At 34.8% G+C, this 21,140-nt stretch overlaps 1 protein-coding gene across 2 annotated transcripts in view; it reads right to left on the bottom strand.

Annotated features, from left to right (window-relative positions):
* The window catches only part of TUSC3 (tumor suppressor candidate 3), a 104,844-nt gene extending 89,881 nt beyond the window's left edge, over nucleotides 1-14,963 (bottom strand). For both annotated transcript variants that reach the window (XM_026087481.1, XM_026087480.1), the window contains exons 1-2: nucleotides 14,902-14,963; nucleotides 3,835-4,004 (exon numbers count right to left, since the gene is read on the bottom strand). In XM_026087481.1, coding sequence (XP_025943266.1) covers nucleotides 3,835-3,974 — 140 coding nt within the window. In that variant the 5' untranslated portion in view covers nucleotides 3,975-4,004; nucleotides 14,902-14,963. The remainder of the gene's footprint in view (nucleotides 1-3,834; nucleotides 4,005-14,901) is intronic.
* Between the last annotated feature and the right edge of the window lie 6,177 nt (nucleotides 14,964-21,140).

Here is a 21,140-nt window from a genome sequence, read left to right as displayed (position 1 = left end):
TAGTTTCATCAGACATATTTCCAAGCATACACAGAAAAAAAAATCTGACTGTTATAAAATCTCCCCTTTGACTATAACATTCAAGAGCATATAGGATGTCTAATCTGTTATGGTTAATTCATCTCTCAAATCAGTTATGTCATATTGAACCTAAATAAATTTCTCCACAGGAATACTGTGCCACRTATGCAGCTGTGAAGGCACCAAATGGCTTTGAATAGTTTTTGGACCAGAAAATTTAAACTTGGTTGTCCAAAATGCTAGACAGAAATATCCAAATTCTGCTTTAGGATAAAGCCCATAATTTCTTTGAAAAACACACTCKAGAGGCCTGACTAGAATTACCAGTAGCTAGTATACAAAGCTATTGGTTTACAGAAGCCTCTATGCATTAGGGAACTGGATGGATTCAGATAGTCTATAAATACATTTTCTAGTCTACAAGGTTAGTGAAAATATTTCATTAAAATGAATATAGAACCAATCTTTTTGGCTCATAAAGCAAAATTTGTAGTTGTCTTTCTAGAAGCTCCCTTAAACTAATCCAATTTGTTCTGGTCAAAGAGTAAGTTCCAATCAGTAATGAAAACATATGATTTCTGACTTTTAAAAGTATATACTGAAAAAGGACAATGTCAAAAGATTAGAAGAAAATCAAGCAAAATTAAGTAAAGGGAATTAAGTAAGTAAAGGGTAAGCAAGGGGAAAACATTAAATACAGCAATCTTGACATATGAAGTATATCAAGAACAAACAAGCCTAGATCAACAAGTAAGTTTGACAAAAATTGACAAACACAAAACCAGAAATTTTTAATGACATTTTCCAGTTGAACTTCAGGAAGCTAAGGAGAAAGGATCAGATGTTAAATAACTTTTAATAGACAATATCTACAAAACATATAATACGCTTTGATTTTAGTAAAAAATTTATAAACTACTTTGACTAAAAGGATAATTTTTACACACGCAAGTTTCATCCAAACATTTGGAGTCTCAGGCATTTCTTTGTATGTAACATTTTAAAGGTAAGTTGATATCATTTCCACACACTTTCACACACCTTTAAGTGACTTACAACATGACTGAAGTGACAATGCCTTCCTTGCTGTGCACAGAAAAAAACTATTTTCTGAGACAAATGTGGTCACAGAGGTCCATACTATATGGACAGGTAACACTTTTTTTCTTTTCTCTCACATCAGTTGGATTAAATATCACCCTGATAAGAGTTGGCCAGTATCACTCAACCAAGTTTTATTCAAAATTTTGAACTCCTCTGGTGTTAAAAAGGGCAGGAAATATCCATCTTCATACCTTCTAGACAATGTCCAGACTAAAGCACTTTTCAGCAATGGATGGACACAAGAGATTTATACACTTTTAGGCTGGTAGAGAACTTGATCCTACACCGATTCTATATCCAGTTTGAACATGTGCCAAGGTGCTAACTTTCTGGATGCAAGAAACTACCACTCCATGAACGCTGGCATAACCATTCGAAACACTTACAAGATAAGACATATTGATTTGTAAAAGCAGGGGCTCATTTTGATGATAAACTTCTACAATATAGCCAAACGCTAAATCAGATACACAAAGGAAAACAAAGGGTATAGGTCACTTTAACAAGACGGGATACACATGATCTCTACCAGCCTCAGATGTGCAAATCTACAATGGTTTGTTTTAACGACATGGTCTTTCACTGCTCTTCTCCAGAGGAAGAGCACAACCATTACTTTCATCCATAATGAAATGTCAAATATAGCCACTAAAGAGAAAAGACAAAAACAGCTTTTTAGTTGATGGCAGTGGTGCAGGAAACCGAGCAGGCACCCTTTTTAGGGGAAAAAAATATGCTAACACTTGCAGCAACGTTATTCAATGATTTCAGCCTAGGTGCTACTTTATATTTGAAATATCGCACTGATTTTTCGTATGCAATTGTTCTGAAAATATTTTGATGAGTAACAGTTAACTTAAACCTTGGACATAAGTATCCTCACAGAACATTTACAGATTAAGTTAAAAATCTATTTTTGCTTTAGGCAAAGTGGTGAGTGAATAGCTAGTGATAAAGTAATGCATGCATTTTCCAGTTCTGTATATTCATTCAGTGCTGCTGTCAATTAATTAACCGTTGATTTGAAGATGTCGAAGTTCCTGATAATGGTTTTATGTGCAGTACAATCAACCTCATTAAATTCCTTTTATTTCACATGGCAAGAGTGGATCTCAACTTCACATTTAAACAAACCTAACTAAAGGCAATATGTTGATTTTTCCTTCCCTCTCTGCTTCAAGATTTACTGTTGCTATATACATAAATGCCTAAAGTGGCATATTACAGGCTGAAGTTTATAAGCTCTTTTTCAGTACAGTAAACAGTATACAGTTTTAAGCAAAATTAACTCCCTTAATAACAGTAATATTTGTGTTGTTTTCACAGCTGTACATAACACAGGGAAGGAATTTGATACCTCCATTATAATGATGAATAGACTGACCCCTTAAAAAGCTGAACTTAGTGCATCTCTTGTACTTTTAACTACTGGGTAGGAAAATAAGAAATGATTTAAAAGAGTATGGTAATTTCAACTCCCATTTCATCTCCTAAAGTTGAACTCTGGCAACACAAAGAAGAAACAGCAGCAACTAAGCATTGGAGGTGGTAAAGGAAAAATTCCTTTGATGCTGGACCAATGGACAGCTTCTGTACCTACTCTTTGCACTTCACAGTTCAGATGTGGAAGGTGAACTGAAGGAATGCAATTTACATCCTTCTCCTCAACATTAACCAACTGATTCCTATAACAAAAAAATTAATCTATAAAAAAAAAATTATAAAAACATATGATTACAGGTTTATATCTTATGATAGTAYACATGAAAGTTTCTATTGTAAATGTCACATTCCATCACCTAAGAAATCCAGCAAGCTGTTACATCTATCAACTTTGCCTATTGTTTAAAGCACACCTGTTTAAAACCAAGAAACAATATTACTTTGGATAGAGCTTACCTAATTCATAGCCCTGCAGAGCAATTTGCTGCCTATTTAAATACTGGTTAGAACACCCTGCAAAATAATCCCACCTCTTACTAAATGCAGTAATTTTTAATGCATATTTTGGCTGGAGAAGGTTTTATTAGCTCATTTTCTGATTTAGAATGCTAATTAAATACATGACTACCTTTCAGTCCCTTGGCCCTATTCCCATGTCTATAGTTAGCTTATTGAACTAGGAACTTACAGAGAAAGATCTTGGACTTAAAAGAATACCGGTCCCACTCTAATATATATTCTAACAGGAGCCATCAGTATACATCAAAGTACAGTACCAGACAGTATTCCATAATGAGCATGTCCTCATGGAAAAAGGTGATAGCAAGTAAGAACTGCTCAGAGCTGTGAAATCACGGGGTAACTCACATCTGTATCAGAGCCTTGGACATCACTTAACTGGAGGAATTAGAGAACTGTCATATTACTAAATGGTAATTAATCACTTCCATCACAAAGCATCTTTGGAAAGAATAGGGCCAACTGATAATAGAACAAAGCATATTTCTTAAGGAGAAGGTCTTCATCAGTGGTGTACGTTTTATTCAATTGTAATAAAAAACACAAACTGAAACTAACCAGGTATCTAAAATTCATCATACAGATTAAAAGCAAGTTGAAGAAGATGCTATTACAAGCAGTGAGGCTTTAAATTCTCAACACCTGCCCCATGCAAAGAACAATCCTACTTGTACTACACATCGCTTAAAATGTTCACTTGAAAACTGTAGTGAAGACAACAAAAAACATCAGTAAGGTATAAATTACCTGCAAACAGAACACTGCCGTTGTGGCTGGAGAGCAGTGAACATCACTATCACAGAGTAGTTACGAGGTGGAGCCTTCACAAATCTTCGGAATTTGTCTCCATTCATGCGGATGACTGAACGCCTTGAGCTCCACTCCATAAGCTGTTCCACCTTTTCAGCCAAAAGATTCTGTAATCAAGTACAAGAATGAGGAATGCTTACACTTAAACTTCAAGAACTTTGTGGCTATGTTCTGCCTTTGCATCCTCCAAGCTCCTGTTCACTTACGGGGCATATCTATGTAGCTTATAGCACAACTTAGTCTTATACGTACATTTAATAACAAGCTGTTTTTAAGTATCCTAAAATAACTCAATCTCTTTAAGAGAGTAGACATTTAAAATGAAAGGAGACATACAGGTTGCTACTTCAGGCAAAGGAGTACAGTAAAGTTGACCTTCTAAAAGAAAGATACCATTAAAAATTGTAAGCTTTAGAAAATGCAGTATTATGTTACATTCATTCTACACAGTAAAAATTACAGCAGGATATTGTCAGTCTCTCATATATTAAGCTGAAAGAAAAACATAGCTACAAAGAGAGAGAAATAGTCATTATGTTCAGAATTTCCCTACAAACATGCATCTTATTTGAGTGGCGTTTATGCTAATATAAGTTTTGTATTTTGCTATAGACAGAAGTGATTGTACTTTCTTACAAACTTACCCAGGCACTTCCCATTGTGAGATCATATTTTCAGTTGCTTTTAAGATTGAGATCACCAAATCATTYTGGCTGGACTATGAGCATTAAGAAAGAAAATATTTGCTCATGTGTAGTTTTTCTTTCAATGAAGGCATTCAATCACATGAATGATCTAAAAGCAGGCTATGAGATTTATTGAAAGATGGCCCTTGTATCAAATACATTCATTTAACCATTCCTATGAAAATCTATTTAGGGTTTTTTTTTTTTCAAGTAAGTCTGAATTCACACATGCTCAGTAGAAACTTGCTAGAGTTTCATAAGTTGCCTACTTTCACTGTGGTTGCTTTAATCATGCTCTAAGTGAATTGCTACACTTACAGTATACCAGGATCAATGCAACCATCCATCTTGTCTTAAGTGTTCAGTTCCCTGCTAAAGGACACTGTGGAAGCTGCCTATAATGAATAATAGCAGAAATGAAAAAAAAAAAAAAGCTGAGAAAACTGGAATAATATGACTCACACAGAAACTTATTGCTGAGGGAGGGCAGGGAGAAGAGAAAGAAAGAGAGAGACGGATATGGAGACAGAAAGTGAAGAAGGGGCAGCAAGCAAAAGAGAAACTAAGGCCCAAAAACTGGAAGGTGCAAGACCTGCGATAAAATAAGCATGAGCTGGCAAAAGAGTAGACAAACCAGTCAGGATCCACTGTGGAAGGGAAGAACAGACCCGCTTAAAAAACATACTGAAATGGGGACCCTCTAGGAAAAAAGAACAAAATGATGGGCAGGACAAGGGTAAACTTCAAACATTGTACAAGAACAACTGTCTGGGCAAGGAGACAAGGCATYTTTTCTAGGATTTTTAAAAATAAAAAAATACAAAAATGCTCTCATCTAATAACATTTTGACAAATCAGCAAGGCTACATAAGGAGTCAAGATACATATACAGAGGGGGGGAAGGAGCAAACTTCAGGGATAAATGAAAAATACATTTTTAATAGAATTTTTAATAGAGACCTTACACCACAAAAAACTAGCAGAAGATGGCCCTTGTAAGGAGGGCCTTGCCTCCTTACAAGGCACAGCTGGTAATTGAAGTTTTGATACTAACAGAAGCTTTGATCATCATAAATTTTGAACAGCTTTGAGATCACCATGTTTATTTGACCCCATAAGGCCTTAATTTTTTTTAACTTTCATTTCTATTCTTATACATTTGCTGATATTTACAAACACAAATCTGAATGACAAATTACAACTTTGCTTATCATAAGAATACTAATGAATCAATTAATACTATGATTTTTTACTTTTATTTAAGTCTTTTGATTAAAAACAGAATCACCAAGGATATCAGCTAAAAAATAAAGCCTACTCATTTCCAAGATTTCTTAGGATTGGCAGTGTCTGGATTAAATCTTAGTGTTCATTTCAAAAGATACGCTAGTTTTACATGAGGCACTCTAGTTAGTAACATTCAATAAAACATAAGGAGCTAAGAAGAATGTGGAAAATACTAGCAAAAGCTTCAATAACTGAAGCAAAAAGATAAATTGAAATGAACTATTAAAAAGACATAACTTTTAAATTAACACAGAAGGATGCATCATGTTTTACTTGGTACAGAAAACCAGGCACTTTCCAGAATAGGCCTTACTCAGAGGAAAGAAATATAACTCTATCATAAAGTATCAGTAAGTGATTTAAAGCAAAAGCATGACCTTGACTGAAAAATAGGGAAGAAATAAAGCAGTGCTTTATTACTGCTACATTATTTGTTTCTACTAAGTAATTGACAACACGGGAAGAGACTTCCTTAAAGAAGTCAAGTCCCATAAAAAGCTTTATATAGAAACTTAGGCTACCAATAAAGATTTGCCCTGTTTTTTTCAAATTCATCCATGTGTAACATCACGTTCAGACAGCTCTTGAGCAATACTGTGAAGATCACCAGAATGTTCTCAACCACTTATGCCTTTTGTATTTTTTAATGCACTAGGTAACTAAACTGGTATCAAATTTAAAGTAAAGCAGGTAACTAAACTAGTACTTCAGGAGTATAAAATCATCAAGCAAAATTTTATTACTAGCTTCAGTGGATTCAGAAGTCATCGAGTTCTTTCAAATGTAAAATCATCATTCAATGGATGGTGAATAATCACTTGTATAAATGACAAAACATGTTTCTGTAAAGCCAAACCTTCTTAGGGATCTGACTGCATCTAAGTATCCTAACACTCCGATTTACTTCTAGTCCAGAAAGTCTCTTTTTGCAGAGTAGTTGATATAAGATACCTTGAGACTGATGGCTCAAGAATTCACAAGGAAGTCTGTGGAATTTCCTGTATTTTAAGACTTTCTGGTTTAGAACAACTTTACAGATAGAGGAAGGTCTGATACTGTTTTGTCATTTATAAGACATTTGTACAATGCATGCTGCTGTGTAAGCTATCACCTTTTTCTCACCTCATTTAACAATAAAATTCATGAAATAAATCTACTGTTAAATGAGTTTCCATTTTAGCTCTGCATTTCAGTTTTTAAAGTTCAGCACCTGTATTCAGGAAATGTGACACATTTCAAGGTTACAATTGTATTCCGTGACTTCAGATCAAACAGGCACCTACTTTTCAGTCATCACACTCATAAAATTGACCAGTTCTGTCTAAAAGGAAAAAATGTATATTTTAAACAAATGCTAAAATTAGCAGATCGGCCTTAGGAACTTTATAATCCAACATGGACCTTTTGATGTTTTTATAATAAAGAAAATAAAAAGTATAAAATTATAGAATAAAAATTTATTTTAAAAAAAGAAAACAGTGTGCTGAATAAATGTATGAGTATGGGCTGTATCTCCAGTCAAAAATTTTCTCCTCTTTAAAAGATGGGTGTGTTAAAAATAAAGGGAAACAGCAAAAAAGAAAAGCTGACAGAAAGCATGTAGAAACAAGAGGCAGAAGTTTCCCTGTTGCCTTAATGGAAAGAAAAGCTATTAATACCCTGGAAAGCGTTGTTAGAAAAGACAACAGCATATCCCAAATTATTCTTGTCATCTACTTTACATAGAATGAAGAAGACATGAAGTTCAGCCTTTAATATTTTTTTCTTTTACCAGTATGCATCATATGTTTACACTTCATTACCATCCAGCTATACAAACTGTATATAAACTGTCACCAAAATGAATCACCATTAGGATTCTAGACTTCCGCAAAAATTTTACTGAATTGCCTCTTTTCACCCATTTGGCAAACTTTTCTCCCAAAGGAAATCTGGAAATAAGAGGAGATGGCTAATTCCGACTCACTGAACAAGAAACATCATGTGACGACTGAAAGACAAACAATTGCAATTCATCTCTAGAAAAGATGAGAGAGAGAGAGAGAGACATTCTCTCAAATTTGTCCAAGACTGTTGAGTTTTCTGCTGCTTTCCACAGTCTATGGTAAAGACCTTACATTTGTTTAAACTTGTTTAGTTATAGAATTCCTCTGAGCACTTGCTAGCTTTATGCTGCTAACTCAAAGTGACTGTTTTAGCAGAAGCACTGAAAAAACAGCACAAACATATATCTGAGGAAGACAAATTCTTCCTAAAAGAAAGTTGCAATATTGATGGTGCAAATAAAGTAACTATCAAAGGCCTAATGGCTAACAGTCTACTGATAAAAGCATACAGAACATTCACATCAATGAGGGGGAGGAGCAGCCACACCTCATTTATTTATTTTCATTAGCTGATGCCTCTAACAGAATAAAAAGATACATAAGATCTATGCGTGAAAACAGTACAAATGCTCACATCTTAATTGCCATTGCTACAGTGTGTCACAGCAAATGAAAATAGATAGTGTAGCAACATTTTTCAAAACTAAATAACTCTTACAAACAAAATTGAGAAAATCAGAATCCAGGATATTTTTGATACCACAATGAAAGCAGTTCTTTATTTAGGACAGGGATTTCCCCATCAAAAGAACACCTATGAAATCCATTTTTGTTTGGGGAAGGGGTAGAGTCATTAATGTTCTGGCCTCAATCCCGTAAAGCAGATGAGCAGTCCCCGATGAAATACGGCTCTTAGGACAACAATTCTAGTAATTCTGCTTTTGTCTCTATGGCTAGCAAAATATTTTCCCACTTGCAGTTGTTCACATCACTGAGTCAAGAACAAAGAAAAAGAACAAAGAAAAAGAATGAAATTTGTCTGCTATATATCCCAGTTTCCACAAATGTGATGGAACAGACTATGTCACCTGTCCAAAACATAGGCAAACCGTGACAAACTGTGAGCAAGAAGATCCTGGCAGACCTCGTTTCTGGCATCTGCATCTAGTTAGAAGCCCCCCAAGTAATTGCTGGTCAGGACTGCTTCCCAGAGATCCAGCATATCTTCTCCCTGCTTCTTAACCCATCAGAGTTTGGCATCTACCAGCCTTCCCTTTCATACTCTGTGACTAGCAGATTAGCAACTCAAAACACAGCTTTATTTATTCATTCTCCCAAGGTACAAGGCAGACAAAACAAATGATAAACAACAATAACAACGGCCATGTACACACAGATCTCCCCTCACTTGACAGTTAATCTTCCTCGGGCAGATTTGTTAAGTTTCTCTTGGCCCAACTCAAACCATCTCTGCCTGGGGGGGGGCGGGGGAATAAATCATATTTTCCCAGTTGCAGCTTGTTTTGGCTGGCCCTGAACACCACTGACATTCTCAAGACAAGCCTCATTTCTTAGGTCAAAATATTTAAGATTTTAAATTCTTGTTGATTCAGATTGTTGATCTGGCAAATACATATCACACCAAAGAGTATGACAAAGGGTAGTTTTTCCTTGGTTCTCACTAAAGCTTTATCAGATCATCTTTACCATTATTATATTTTCCACTGGTTCCTATTACAGAAACTGTATTTATTATTTTCTTTCTTAAGCTTCCTTTGATTTACTTTGCCTTCACTCAGAATAACATCACACAAGTAACTTAAGGCAAACGGGCCTATTAAAAAAGGCAAAGAACAAAGACCCAAAGCCACTGTTCAGAGTTTCCATTTCTAAATGAGCCTCTCGCCATTTGAAACGTATTGTCTCTACCAATTAGCCTCCTTCAGCTGGCCAGTTTCAGCTCTTCCTCAGCTAAGAGGGTGCCCCTGACTACTACTAGACATATGAATGGGGAAGACATCAGCTCTGGAAAGGCAGGGTCAAGGGTTGTAAAGGGAGACATAGATATTAATAAAAAGTCCTCAAAATAATTTTAAGAATTCTAATTCTAAGAATTAGATGGGGACTTAATCTGCTGGTAGTAATTCTGTCTACTACTAAGGCAGAAGCATTGCTTATTACCAAGCCATTCTCCTTTCCCGATGAAAAATTCACCTTCAGACTGCTAGCTCAGTCTTCACAGTCTCTGCAGCGCAATGAATAAAAGCCAAGAGTTTATAATTAACAATTTCATATTATGTTTGCTAGTGGGGGTGAATTAAATTTAACTACACATTTTAAGGATTCTAAGTTATGATTTGTCAGTCAAAACATTTGAGGTGACTTCCACGTTCCTTTATGCATATGTCACCAAAGACTGCTAATGCGGGCTGAAACACTGCCATTGATGAAGACTTCACTTTGTTCAGTCAGGGGAGTCACAGCCCCAAGAAGTGTTAGCTTTGTAGGTAATTACTTCAGGACAAAATACACTGTAAGAAACAAGGCTGTATKGATCAAGGCACATAAGATGCCTCGTAAACCTCTCTTAATCTGAAGTACATAGTTTAAATTCCAATTTCTTGTAACATTCTTCTCTTTTAGTCTTTAATTACATTAAGAATAATAGGATAGAGAAACTGTACTAAATAGATGCACTTCAGCAGTTCCTTGGTAGCTCCTACTACTAGCTCCTATAAAAACACATCTGAACAAGACTAAACATTCAGAGATATGGAATTAGTGACTCCATTAGTTTAACAGCAGAAAGGACAATGAAATTAACATTTAAAAATGATACAGTTTATTTAGTTTTAGTGATTAATTTCTTGTGTTATTTTTTCTCCTGATACCTGTCTATATGAGAATATAATTTAGATTACCAATATTTCATTTTTCTTGAACATAGGTCCAGAATAGATTTTTCTTTGTCATTCATAAAACCTGATAAAACAAAACTTGCATATTCTCAGGTAATCTTATGTAGTTGTATCATTTCCTAGGCACCAACAAGGGAAAAGAAAGATGACTCCTTTCCTGCACAAACCTTTCTTTGTTCTTCTGGCTATAAACCCTGATACATAGCTTCTTTATTTCCCTACTAACCAAAAACATGAGTTTCTCTAACTATTGCTTACAACTTCTTTCTCTTGTTTGTAAGAGTAAACTCTAAACAAGGGCTCACATGGCACATGGACATTAAGTTACTTAAGAAAAGTAATTTCTTTGGTCTTTCCAGATCTTCACTCTCCTCCCTAACACTTCCAAGGTTATTCTGGAACCTGGCACAAAACTAAAACATACTCTTTATAAAAAAGTTTACTCCTCTTGAAAAAAAGACCTGCAGTATCAGTAGGATTATCTGAAATATTACTTATTCCCTATTATGAAATTGTCTACAGTCAAGCATTGAAACCACTGACCATGTCAAATTTACAAACTTCTTCAAATAAAATTACTTAATAGACAATACAAGAAGCTCAGTCTAATGGAGACCTCCAGGATTAAGTACCTGATTTTACAGAGGGCAAAATGCCTTTCTACAGCAGAAATCAGCATCATTTACATCAAATTCTGGAGGCAATAGAAGCACAGTCTGTTCTATAGATCGCAAATTTTCTATAGATCATCATTCTGTTGAGAATGGCTGTATCAGTATATTAAATGTTTCTCTTCCCTTGCCTCCTTTTCCTCTCCAGCTTTCCAAGATGTTTCAAAGTTTTTGTTTGTTTTAAAAGAACCTGAGTTAATGCAAATACTGCTAACCATTAATGTACAAAGCAATCTGGTATGATACTTTTATTCCTTCCAGACAAATTATTTCTTTAATTTACAAAGAACCATTACCTAAACACGATTAGAGAAGCCATGTAAACTGGCACAGTATGACTGACTTGATATCATGCTCCACTGACTTGAAATAAAAATAGCTGTGATGATTTACAGTTGAGGGTTTGCTTCTTGGAATCAGACACTGATTTTCATCTTTATACTGAGAAGCCTACATTTTGTGATATTAAGCCTAAAATGTCCTTTTAAGTCTGAACAGTTAAAGTAACACAGAACTACAAGTACTGAAGGCTTTTCATTTTAGCCCATATATGTTGCTCTATTAGCAATTAAAGAAAAATCTTGTTGATTTCCTATTAAATAGAGCTGTCATCTTCTGATCATTACACAAAAAAACAATATTAATATAAATTTCTCACTGCACAAAAATGCAAGCTATAAAGTAGCTTGTATAATGGTTTACATGGTTGTATTCTTTGCAGGTGATTTCTTAGGGTACCCTTCACAGTAAAAATGGATTTCACTGAAAGATCCTTAATTGCCATAAAGCACACTGCAAAACTGACAACCGCTTTCAAAATACAGAAAAATTGTTCATTTTTGTAAAGAATACTTCTCAAAATATTTATAATTTGTCACACATTTTATTTTTTAGCAAGTGGAATTATTCATGAAATTATTCACCTAATATTTAATTAAGTCTGCAAAGCCTACAATCTAATTTATAGAGCAGGATGTTAGCACTGCAAACAAGTAAATGGTTAACTTTAGAAAAGAGTACATCTACTGTATTGCACTAAATAAACACAAGTTAAACAATTTAACACAGAAGTGAGCTCAGGAGAGATGCCTTAGACTATTATAGCCTTTTCCCCTACTTTTTTATTTTACTATTGTTTAAGAACATGGAAGCAATTAAAAATGTAACAGGAAATAGCAAAAGGATGAATTATGAATTAGAGAAAAGATGCTACAACAAAAGCATCAGCTTAACCTCAAAATGTATTTTGCTTAGGTCACCTTTACATTGTAAGGATATTACTCTTGGGAGAGCATAATATAAGGCAACCAGGATGATTCCAAAAGTACTTGTTAAACAGAAAGGCTTAAAAAGTCCAACTTATTCTCAGCGGAAAACACTTCAGGGTGACCTAGCAAAAATATTGCAGAAGTGCTTGATTAAAATATGGGGGGAAAAGCCTTTGCAAAATGTTAAAATGATGCAACACTTAAAAATTAGGAAGATTCAGCATAGATATTTCAATTCAATAGTAAGATGTCTAATCTACTAATTCTAAATGACTGTACATTTTTTCAATATTTAGAACCCTTCAGATCCCTGTCACCTGGATATGAGCCTATTTTTTAGAGTACTAGTTTATGATTTTTAAATAGATGTTTCAGGTTAATCCTATGTGCAATTATTATTTCAGAAACAAAAGCTCATTCAGAGTCCAGGAACAAGTCTCACAACTACAGATCATCAAGGCATGCTGTCTGGCAAGACTCATGTAGTCTGCCATTTTCAAAGACTTGTGAGTTTTAGCTAAGACTGAATTTAGCTACAACAGCCTTTTAAACTAATTTCTGTATGTTGAAGCCATTACCATTTTGAGTTTTAGGAATTCTTCCACACATCTCCCAAGAGCTTTAATCAAGTTTAAATTTGTTGTAAGCCTCACCTCACAGCATTGAACAGCCTGGCTGAATTTACAGTAGAAAACTATGAATTAACTACTGGAAGCTAGTCAAGAGCTATTACATAATTTGTGAACCTCTCTCTTACTACAAAGAATACTGACTTCTCAGACACATTATTAATGTGTTTATTTTTAAAAATGAAGTAACTTTGGCTCCCATTCCTTCCCCTTCACTCCTTTAATGTTTGCTGTGATCAGCAGCCAGCCTTACTTAAACTGTCTAGATCACTTGAAGAAATGTCTTTTGTCTAGTAAAAGCCAAGGCTGAATAGTATAGAAAATAGATACAAGCCTTTTTCTCTCTCTCAAATGTCATTCTTCTGTTGTTCTCTAGGCCTAGAGTCCAAAGTGGCTTTGAAAACATCAAAGCAGGGTCTCTTCTCTTGAATTATATTCTTGTTTGACAACTTATCTTCACAAATAGTGCTTGAGAGAAGTTGAGCATTTCTCCAAACAGTGCTACATTACCAACTGTTCCCCAACAACATTATTGCAAATTGTTACGGTCTATTGAATCTCTTTAACACAAGAGAATTATTCTAAAAAAAATTACTGTTACAGAAAAAGCTAAAAGAACTTGGTAATCCAGGATCAGGTTGCTCATGTATTAAATAGTTTTGTACATATCAGTGCATGTACTTCATGTACTTTATATAGAATGAGGAGATGCTGCTCAGGGAGAAATTCAAGTAACTTGCATTGAACAATGGAAAGGAGAGAGAAAAGGGAAAAGAGAAACGGGAAAGAAAACCCGTTAGAATAATTTGTCCTGCAACATTTTCTGTATCCATAAGAGAATGACTAGAAAATAAATGTCAGCTTTAACTTGAACTTGATGTTTCTTTGGAATAGAATTCAGGCAATCAGAATATTGACTTCAAGTCTGAATATGATGAAGACAGTCTGCAAGTCTGCAAGCCTAGATTTCATCCTCCGCAAATTGATGCTAGATTTCATATCTAGTCTGGTTGTAGGTTCAGTTAACATCTCTAGAGCAATTTCGGAACATCAGATGGAAAGTATAGTATTCAAAGCACATGGCTGTGACCAGACATTGCTTTACTGAACAGTAGTTCCAACCTACTTTTTGCTCTTGGTGAATGTAAAGCAAATTCTACTAACAAAACTGCCTTTTTGCTCAAAGTGAAGGCTGAGGCTCTTTGTTCCATATTTCATGATAAAGTAATTCAAAAATCTACATTACTGGAAAAACCCTTCTATTCCAACAAATACTTACACAATGCTGTTGAATTACAGGCTGGTGAAAAGCATCTGGTTGAAAAATGTTCTGGATATGAGCTATGCCAGTAAGGTGTGTATGCCCAGTTCAGAACATACAAGGCAAATCAGTATTTTAAGTGGTAGGAGCAAGAATATCTCATGTACCTAGACAAATATTTTAATATTTTATAAAGCCAAACATAGGAACTGAAAAGTGAAGATTTGTTTTGTCAAGTATTATCATATCTCACCATCCAGTCAGAAAACATTTCAGTTTTCTGTTCCTCTTTTTGGAGAAGGATTCTGTTAACTGTATAGAATGGCCTGACTACTTTATCTCCCAAAACTAAAAAATGTGTAAGCAAAGGTCATGGGGTTGCCTTTTTGTTATTACTAAGAGGATTCTGAAGTACCTATTCCCTATTGTAACCTTTATTACTAATAAAAAAAGGTTACCTTGCTGATTAGTAGACTGGGAAAGTAAACAATGGAGTTAAATTTCTCATCTGCTTCATCACTTCTCAATACACTGCAAACAGTAATTGAACTGAAAGACAAATGGCAGAGCATGAATGTGGCGATAAGCAATAAACATTTGCTATCTTGTGACAAGCAAAATCAGCCAAGTAGGTACTTTCTGAAATAATCCTATGCATATCTAACTATGCACAAATTAGTCAATGTACAAGATAAGTACTTCAACAGTTAGAATCAAGAAGTTGCAATGAAAATTGTTATCAAATAGCTTTAGAGTGGAAAAAGTTAATACTGTTACCCAAGGCCGTGAAGCATCATCTAAGTAGCCACCACAGATATGAATTTCATATCCTGCTTAAAATTCCAGATGTCAAAGAACATTGAAATAACATGAAAAATTCTTAATTTGAATTCAGTTTATACAGTGTCATAAAATATAAACGTTCAGATTGCACAGCTAGCAGAACTAGTCAGGTACTCAGATCACTGTAAAATGGGAATGTTAGAATATTGGCTATTAAAGGTCAGTGTGACAAAGAAGGCATCAATGTATTGGCATATGAACTACTGACCAAACGACTCATTTTGGCTTTTTTTTTTTTCTTTTTTCTTCTCTTCTTCTAAGAAATCTAATATTACCTATTTGATTAATTTTTGTCCACATCTTTTTTTAAAGAACCTTAATTATTCAAAGTTACTACAAATGACTAGGATTGTTTTGATTATGGATGTATCATATCACTTTCTAGCATCTCACTAACCAAATTCTAACTCTTTCCTGGTTTGTTAGTCTAATCACAAATCAAATGCCAATCCCTTTTTTCGTTTCTTCTACTACTGATATGTGTAACTAAAAAAAGTAAACATAAGTGCTGATACAACCTCAGTCTCAGAAAACCCATAATCTACATACCACTGGAAACTAGAGGGTACTATCTGGGAAAATACAGCGTGTACCTGTCTTGCTCCTACTGTCTCTTCCTAAGCATTGCTACTGGCTGCTTSTCAGGGAGGGACACTGTGCTAGGCAGACCTCTGGCATGAGACCTACAACAACAATTGCTATACGGGCAACTTCTTTGCTGCATAGCATTTCAAAGATCAAAATAAATCAAAATTTTTTCAGTTTAGATACTACCTCTATCATTCTGCAATACATATTTTTTTCCTGTTTAACCAAACAGATTTTTTAAGGATAACATTTCTATTTCAAAGCTATTCACTTTAATAACTCCTGCTGCTTTTACAGATATTTTTGGAATGCTTTCTTTCAAACATGGATGACTTGGGAAGAAACTATTCAAAAACAAGTGATAGCACATCACCAAACAGTGTATATACTAACTAGTTTAAGTTTGTAATTGTGTGAAACTTATTTTTAGACAATGCCACATCAGAAGTTAAAATACATGTTAGTACCTAATGGTACAGCATGGCCACAGTATTTCCAGTGTTACAAAACTCTCGTCAAAGGATACATACCATCTACAGCATATTAAATATTTATCAACTGCAAAACTTACGAGTAGTAAAAGCATCTTCATATAAGCATCGTTTGCCTTTAAATAAGACTTATTGTTCTCTTGGTAGCAAAATAATCTGCCGTATTCCTAGAATTTATTGAAAGACACTCATAATCTTCAACATAAAGCTATGTTTCCTCTCCCCCTCAAAACATAATAGATAATGTCCTAAAGCCACCTCCTTTAAAGAAAAAAATCTAGCTGTCCCAGCTGTTATTGCAGGAACACCTTTCGTTCTTTCAGATCGTTGCTACTACAGCTTCAGTCCTTTTAATGGATGAATCAACTTTTCCCTGGATACATCTAAGTAGGATTCATCTGTGCAGAKTGTCCTAGCCCTCCCAGGATAGCATCGTTGCTTATAGCCAACGGTACTGGGCAGGGGGSGACGAAGAGACATGGAGAGGGGCAGCGATGGGAGACCGACTGGCAATAATTCCACCTAGAGAGTGATGATTAACTTCTCAGAAATAAAATTAAGTGAACCCCTTTTCAAAAAGTTTGCAAGTGAAAGGCAAAGTATTAAATACTTACATAACCATCAAACTAGAATCTTTGATGCAGAATTCAAGGGCTGTTTTCACAAAGAACAACAGTGGTATGGGCTTATTTGTTTCTAACAAGGAATTGTTTTCCCTTCACTTGTTATTTGCAAGATTCACCTATTTTCAATTGAAAAAACAGACTAAGGACCAAATCCACAGAGATGTATTAGGCATGCCAGCCAAGCCCAAAAGGGTTCTCTCCAAAATCCTGTCCAGCTGTACTAGAAACAAGAGTTGCCCACATCTTTCACATACACAGCACTCAAAAAAACATGGCAAAAAACTCTCTTAAAAGTCTACCTGCCTGCACATGACAAAAACTTATCCCAGATTTGGCAAGGTTGAAAGTTGCTTTTATGTACATCCAGATAAGATTCACAGACTAAAAATTCCCACATCTTTTTGACTCCCAGACTGGGTCCAGTCATAGACTACACTCATAACAGGTTTGATGTCAAAGAAAAAATTTCTAGTAACACTTTCTCCAATGGAGTAATTGAACAGTGGATCCAACTGCCATTCCATAAACCAAGTAGTGATGAGAATACTCTCACTGAGAAAGCTGAGTTCTCACTCTTCTGCCCAAGAGAATCAAATCGCATCCTCCACATTACTATGGCCACGTATTTGCAGCACTCAATTTAACAGGGGGATGAGCTGGGAAGGATGAATTTCAGTCCTTGTTTTAAGTTCTGCTTTTAAGATTAAACCATTACAACCGATACAGAAAAAACACACTGTTTAATGCTTTTCCTTTTTCGGTCTCCTCTAAAAGTTTATCTGTAATTAGGTGGCTAACACAATTAACACTAGTGACATAAGTTGGAACAGGGAATGAAAAAGTTGGAGAAAATATATAAAAGTTTGATGTTTTGAAATCAGGTAGGTCTAAAGTAATTCATTCTTCCCTATTTAGGGAACTGCCTGAAGCAATCTCATAGTGTTTCAGTTTGAGAATCAGTGAGTATATTGGGATTCAGATGATGGGGAAGAAATAAGAACTGTGCTATGAATAAAAGGGGAAAGGATACCAAAGAAAAAATAGTTAGGTGTTACCAGGTGAAGCCTTTGTATTTGTGATCAGAGAAACAGTAAGGTTTCACTAATATTATTTATTCTCTTTATGTTTTACCCGTAAACCTAAGTACCTATAGGATAAAGCCTCCAATGTAAAGACATGGTAGAAAAGACATTAACATCACTTAAAATAGCATTCCTTCTCTCACCACATGGAAATTATAGTTCTTACAGCTGCTATGTCTGGAGTTAACAGGGTTAAAAATAACTGTTTTTCTGCAAAAAATGCTAGATTTTGCTTTTTCTAAAGAGACAAATTCTAATTTCAAGACCTAACAAGTCAAGAAATATTAAGTCTTAATTCTGTAAAAAAACCAGTAGAGACTGCTGATTATTCTACTTCTCAAGTTAAGGAAAACAGAAAGAATACTCCTGCTGTTGAAATGCAGGTTGTTTAAAAATAGGGAAGAAAGGTAAAGGAAAAAGTATCTGGCAGTTTGTTTTTAGTGTTTGCTTTCAAAGTGCTCACCAATGTAGAACAACAGAAAACTAAAGGCATGGTTGTAAAAGCCGTATGTTCCACAAAGGCACTCTCCTTCAGAGCAATTAGAAGGATAATTTTATGAAGTACTTCCAATGTTTTTTTTTCAGCTGAAGAGCAGGCAGCTCTCTGTCCATCATCACCCGAATGAATTTTGATGCATTCTGAAGTCCACTGTAGCCACAGAACAAGCACACGGTATGATACCCCAGTATATATTCTCCAGGCTTCTCCACTTGCAGCTCAGGGACATCCTGAGATAGAAATGCTACTTTTGTATTTAAAATACTTTGAAAATTCCACAAAGGATAAACACTGAAATATTAGTGAAGTCAAAGGCTGCGTTATCTTTACAGAACACATTCATACATTTGGCGAATAAAATTTATGCAACTTCTTGTCTCTTTTGGGTTCGCAGCTAAGTGAAAAGATACACTACAGCTAATTCAATTTATTATCTAACATTTAAGCATTCTAGTTTTGAAATCTGCATTCAATAAAGTCAATACTTACACACTAGTTAACCACTCCACCTTCCAGAAATGCATCTCCAACTCCTGTCCCATCTACTTTTTAAAATCAGTTTGGAGAAAAATATGTATCTCAGAAGCCTTGTTTTGCGACCTCGTGAATCTCCAGAAGCAGCTTTCACACAAAAATCTCACTTTATGAGTGTAAAGGTCTGCACCTTCTGCCTTGTGACCCTATATAAAACTGCTTCCCTAGTTTCCCAACAAATGCTATACCATTTTCCATGATGTTGAAATATTAAAGGAAGTTAGCTATACCAACAGGTCTATAAAGAAAGTTAAACCAAATCATCTTCCAGTTAAAACATAAGATATATTGCCATTGTTATTTTTATGATAGCACAGTGGTCTAAGCTATTCGGTCTAACAGTCATATCTTCCTATCAGAAGGAAGAGAGCACAAAAACTGCAGCAGTGAGTGGCCAATAAGCAGGGAACACTGTTCTGATCTATTTATTTGTCAATTTAACATTATAAACTCATTTAAAAAGATGACCTAATGGGTGACTTAACTCACTAGTGAAAGATCAAGCTAGAAAAAATCTTTGATAAGCTTAGGGAGCTAAGTTTAGGGAGCAGGAGGGGAATGAGAGGGCAATACTTTTGATAGATTAACAGTAACTGCTGTGAGAGGAAGATTTACAAAAGTCTAAAAACAAAGCAAAGATCTGATAAACAGAATGTAAAGCTCATCAGTACTTTTTAGCACCAAAATTGGTGAGTATTTATTGAACACGCAAGAATATCAACCAAGTTCACCCAATTAAAAGGAAACATTTCAATCAAGAACATTCATTTCAGGTTGGCTGTATCACCATAAACATAATTAATTAGGGAAATTTTCATTATTGAAAGTGGCTGAAAGGTCTTACGGCCTTAAAAATATCTCAAAAATTTTTTGCTTATTAGCCTATTCCAATTTTAATCTGGCATAATTTTTACTCCATGATGTACCAGCGAGACATGGTTTCCTATTTCATGAACTGGGCACTAGCAAATAGCTTTTCTACAAAAATGTACTATTCCTTGTTACAAAACTTCCTTCCCCCTTTTGCTGGGGGTGGGGAGGAGAGAAATCAGTATTAGCTTTATGAATGTGCCCCTCCCTAAATAAAATTCTCAAACCATTAAAATTAATTTTTTTCCTCTATACTTAGATGAGAAGAAAACAATTAGGAAAAACACCCCAATTCTGACAAGTCTAGAAAAGAAACCTATATAATGAGAATTATATTAATATTTAAGAAATCCACTGCAGACACTTCAGCTCATCCCCATACATTTTCACTGAAATAATACATCAGTGACAACAGGGAGGAGAAAAGCATCTCCAAAAATTAGATGCAATTACTGTCCTAATTCCTGCAGACACAAAGACTGAGAGTACACTTTATCTCCATTTGACAGAAACCTATCCTTTCACAAGAACACCATATGATTTGCTATAAACTTTTAGTTCTGAATCACATAAAAAATAACAATATGAGGCATTATTTTCCAATTTACTATCCTGGCACATAAGTATTTGTCTTCCATTCCAACAATTTAGTTCAACTGAATTGAATTTACTCTGCAAAACAATATAATTCTAATAAGGAAATCATTTATAAAATATATATAGGACACAATAAATAGAAAAATTAAAAATAACAGTCAAATATTCTGCACTTTATTTACACTAAGCTACATATGCAGGAATGAAATTGTATGAACATTAATCATGCATACAAATGAGCTGCTTTATACACACTGTACAAATAGCACTTCTAATAGACTGAAATGATTTGACTGTCTAACTGATATATTCTTGGATATTTGGTCAAGCCCAAATATCCAACAATTCAACTGTATGTTTTTTGTTACAAGGTGAAAAGAGACATTCAGTATTTTTCTGAAAAATGTTAGTTTGCCAAAAATACATGAACATATGGTTCAAAAGATGAATAAGAATACAAAAATCCAAGTATTCAAAGATCTCATAAAACTCGACAGGGCTCCTGGGCCTGATAGCTTTCTACCAGCTCTTTATAAAAAAAGGGTAATCTGTGGTATGACTAAATCA

Source organism: Apteryx rowi, unplaced genomic scaffold (genome assembly GCF_003343035.1).
Source record: "Apteryx rowi isolate R43461 unplaced genomic scaffold, aptRow1 scaffold_719, whole genome shotgun sequence".
NCBI classification, from domain to species: Eukaryota; Metazoa; Chordata; class Aves; order Apterygiformes; family Apterygidae; genus Apteryx; species Apteryx rowi.
This window is presented reverse-complemented; position numbering and strand designations above follow the sequence as displayed.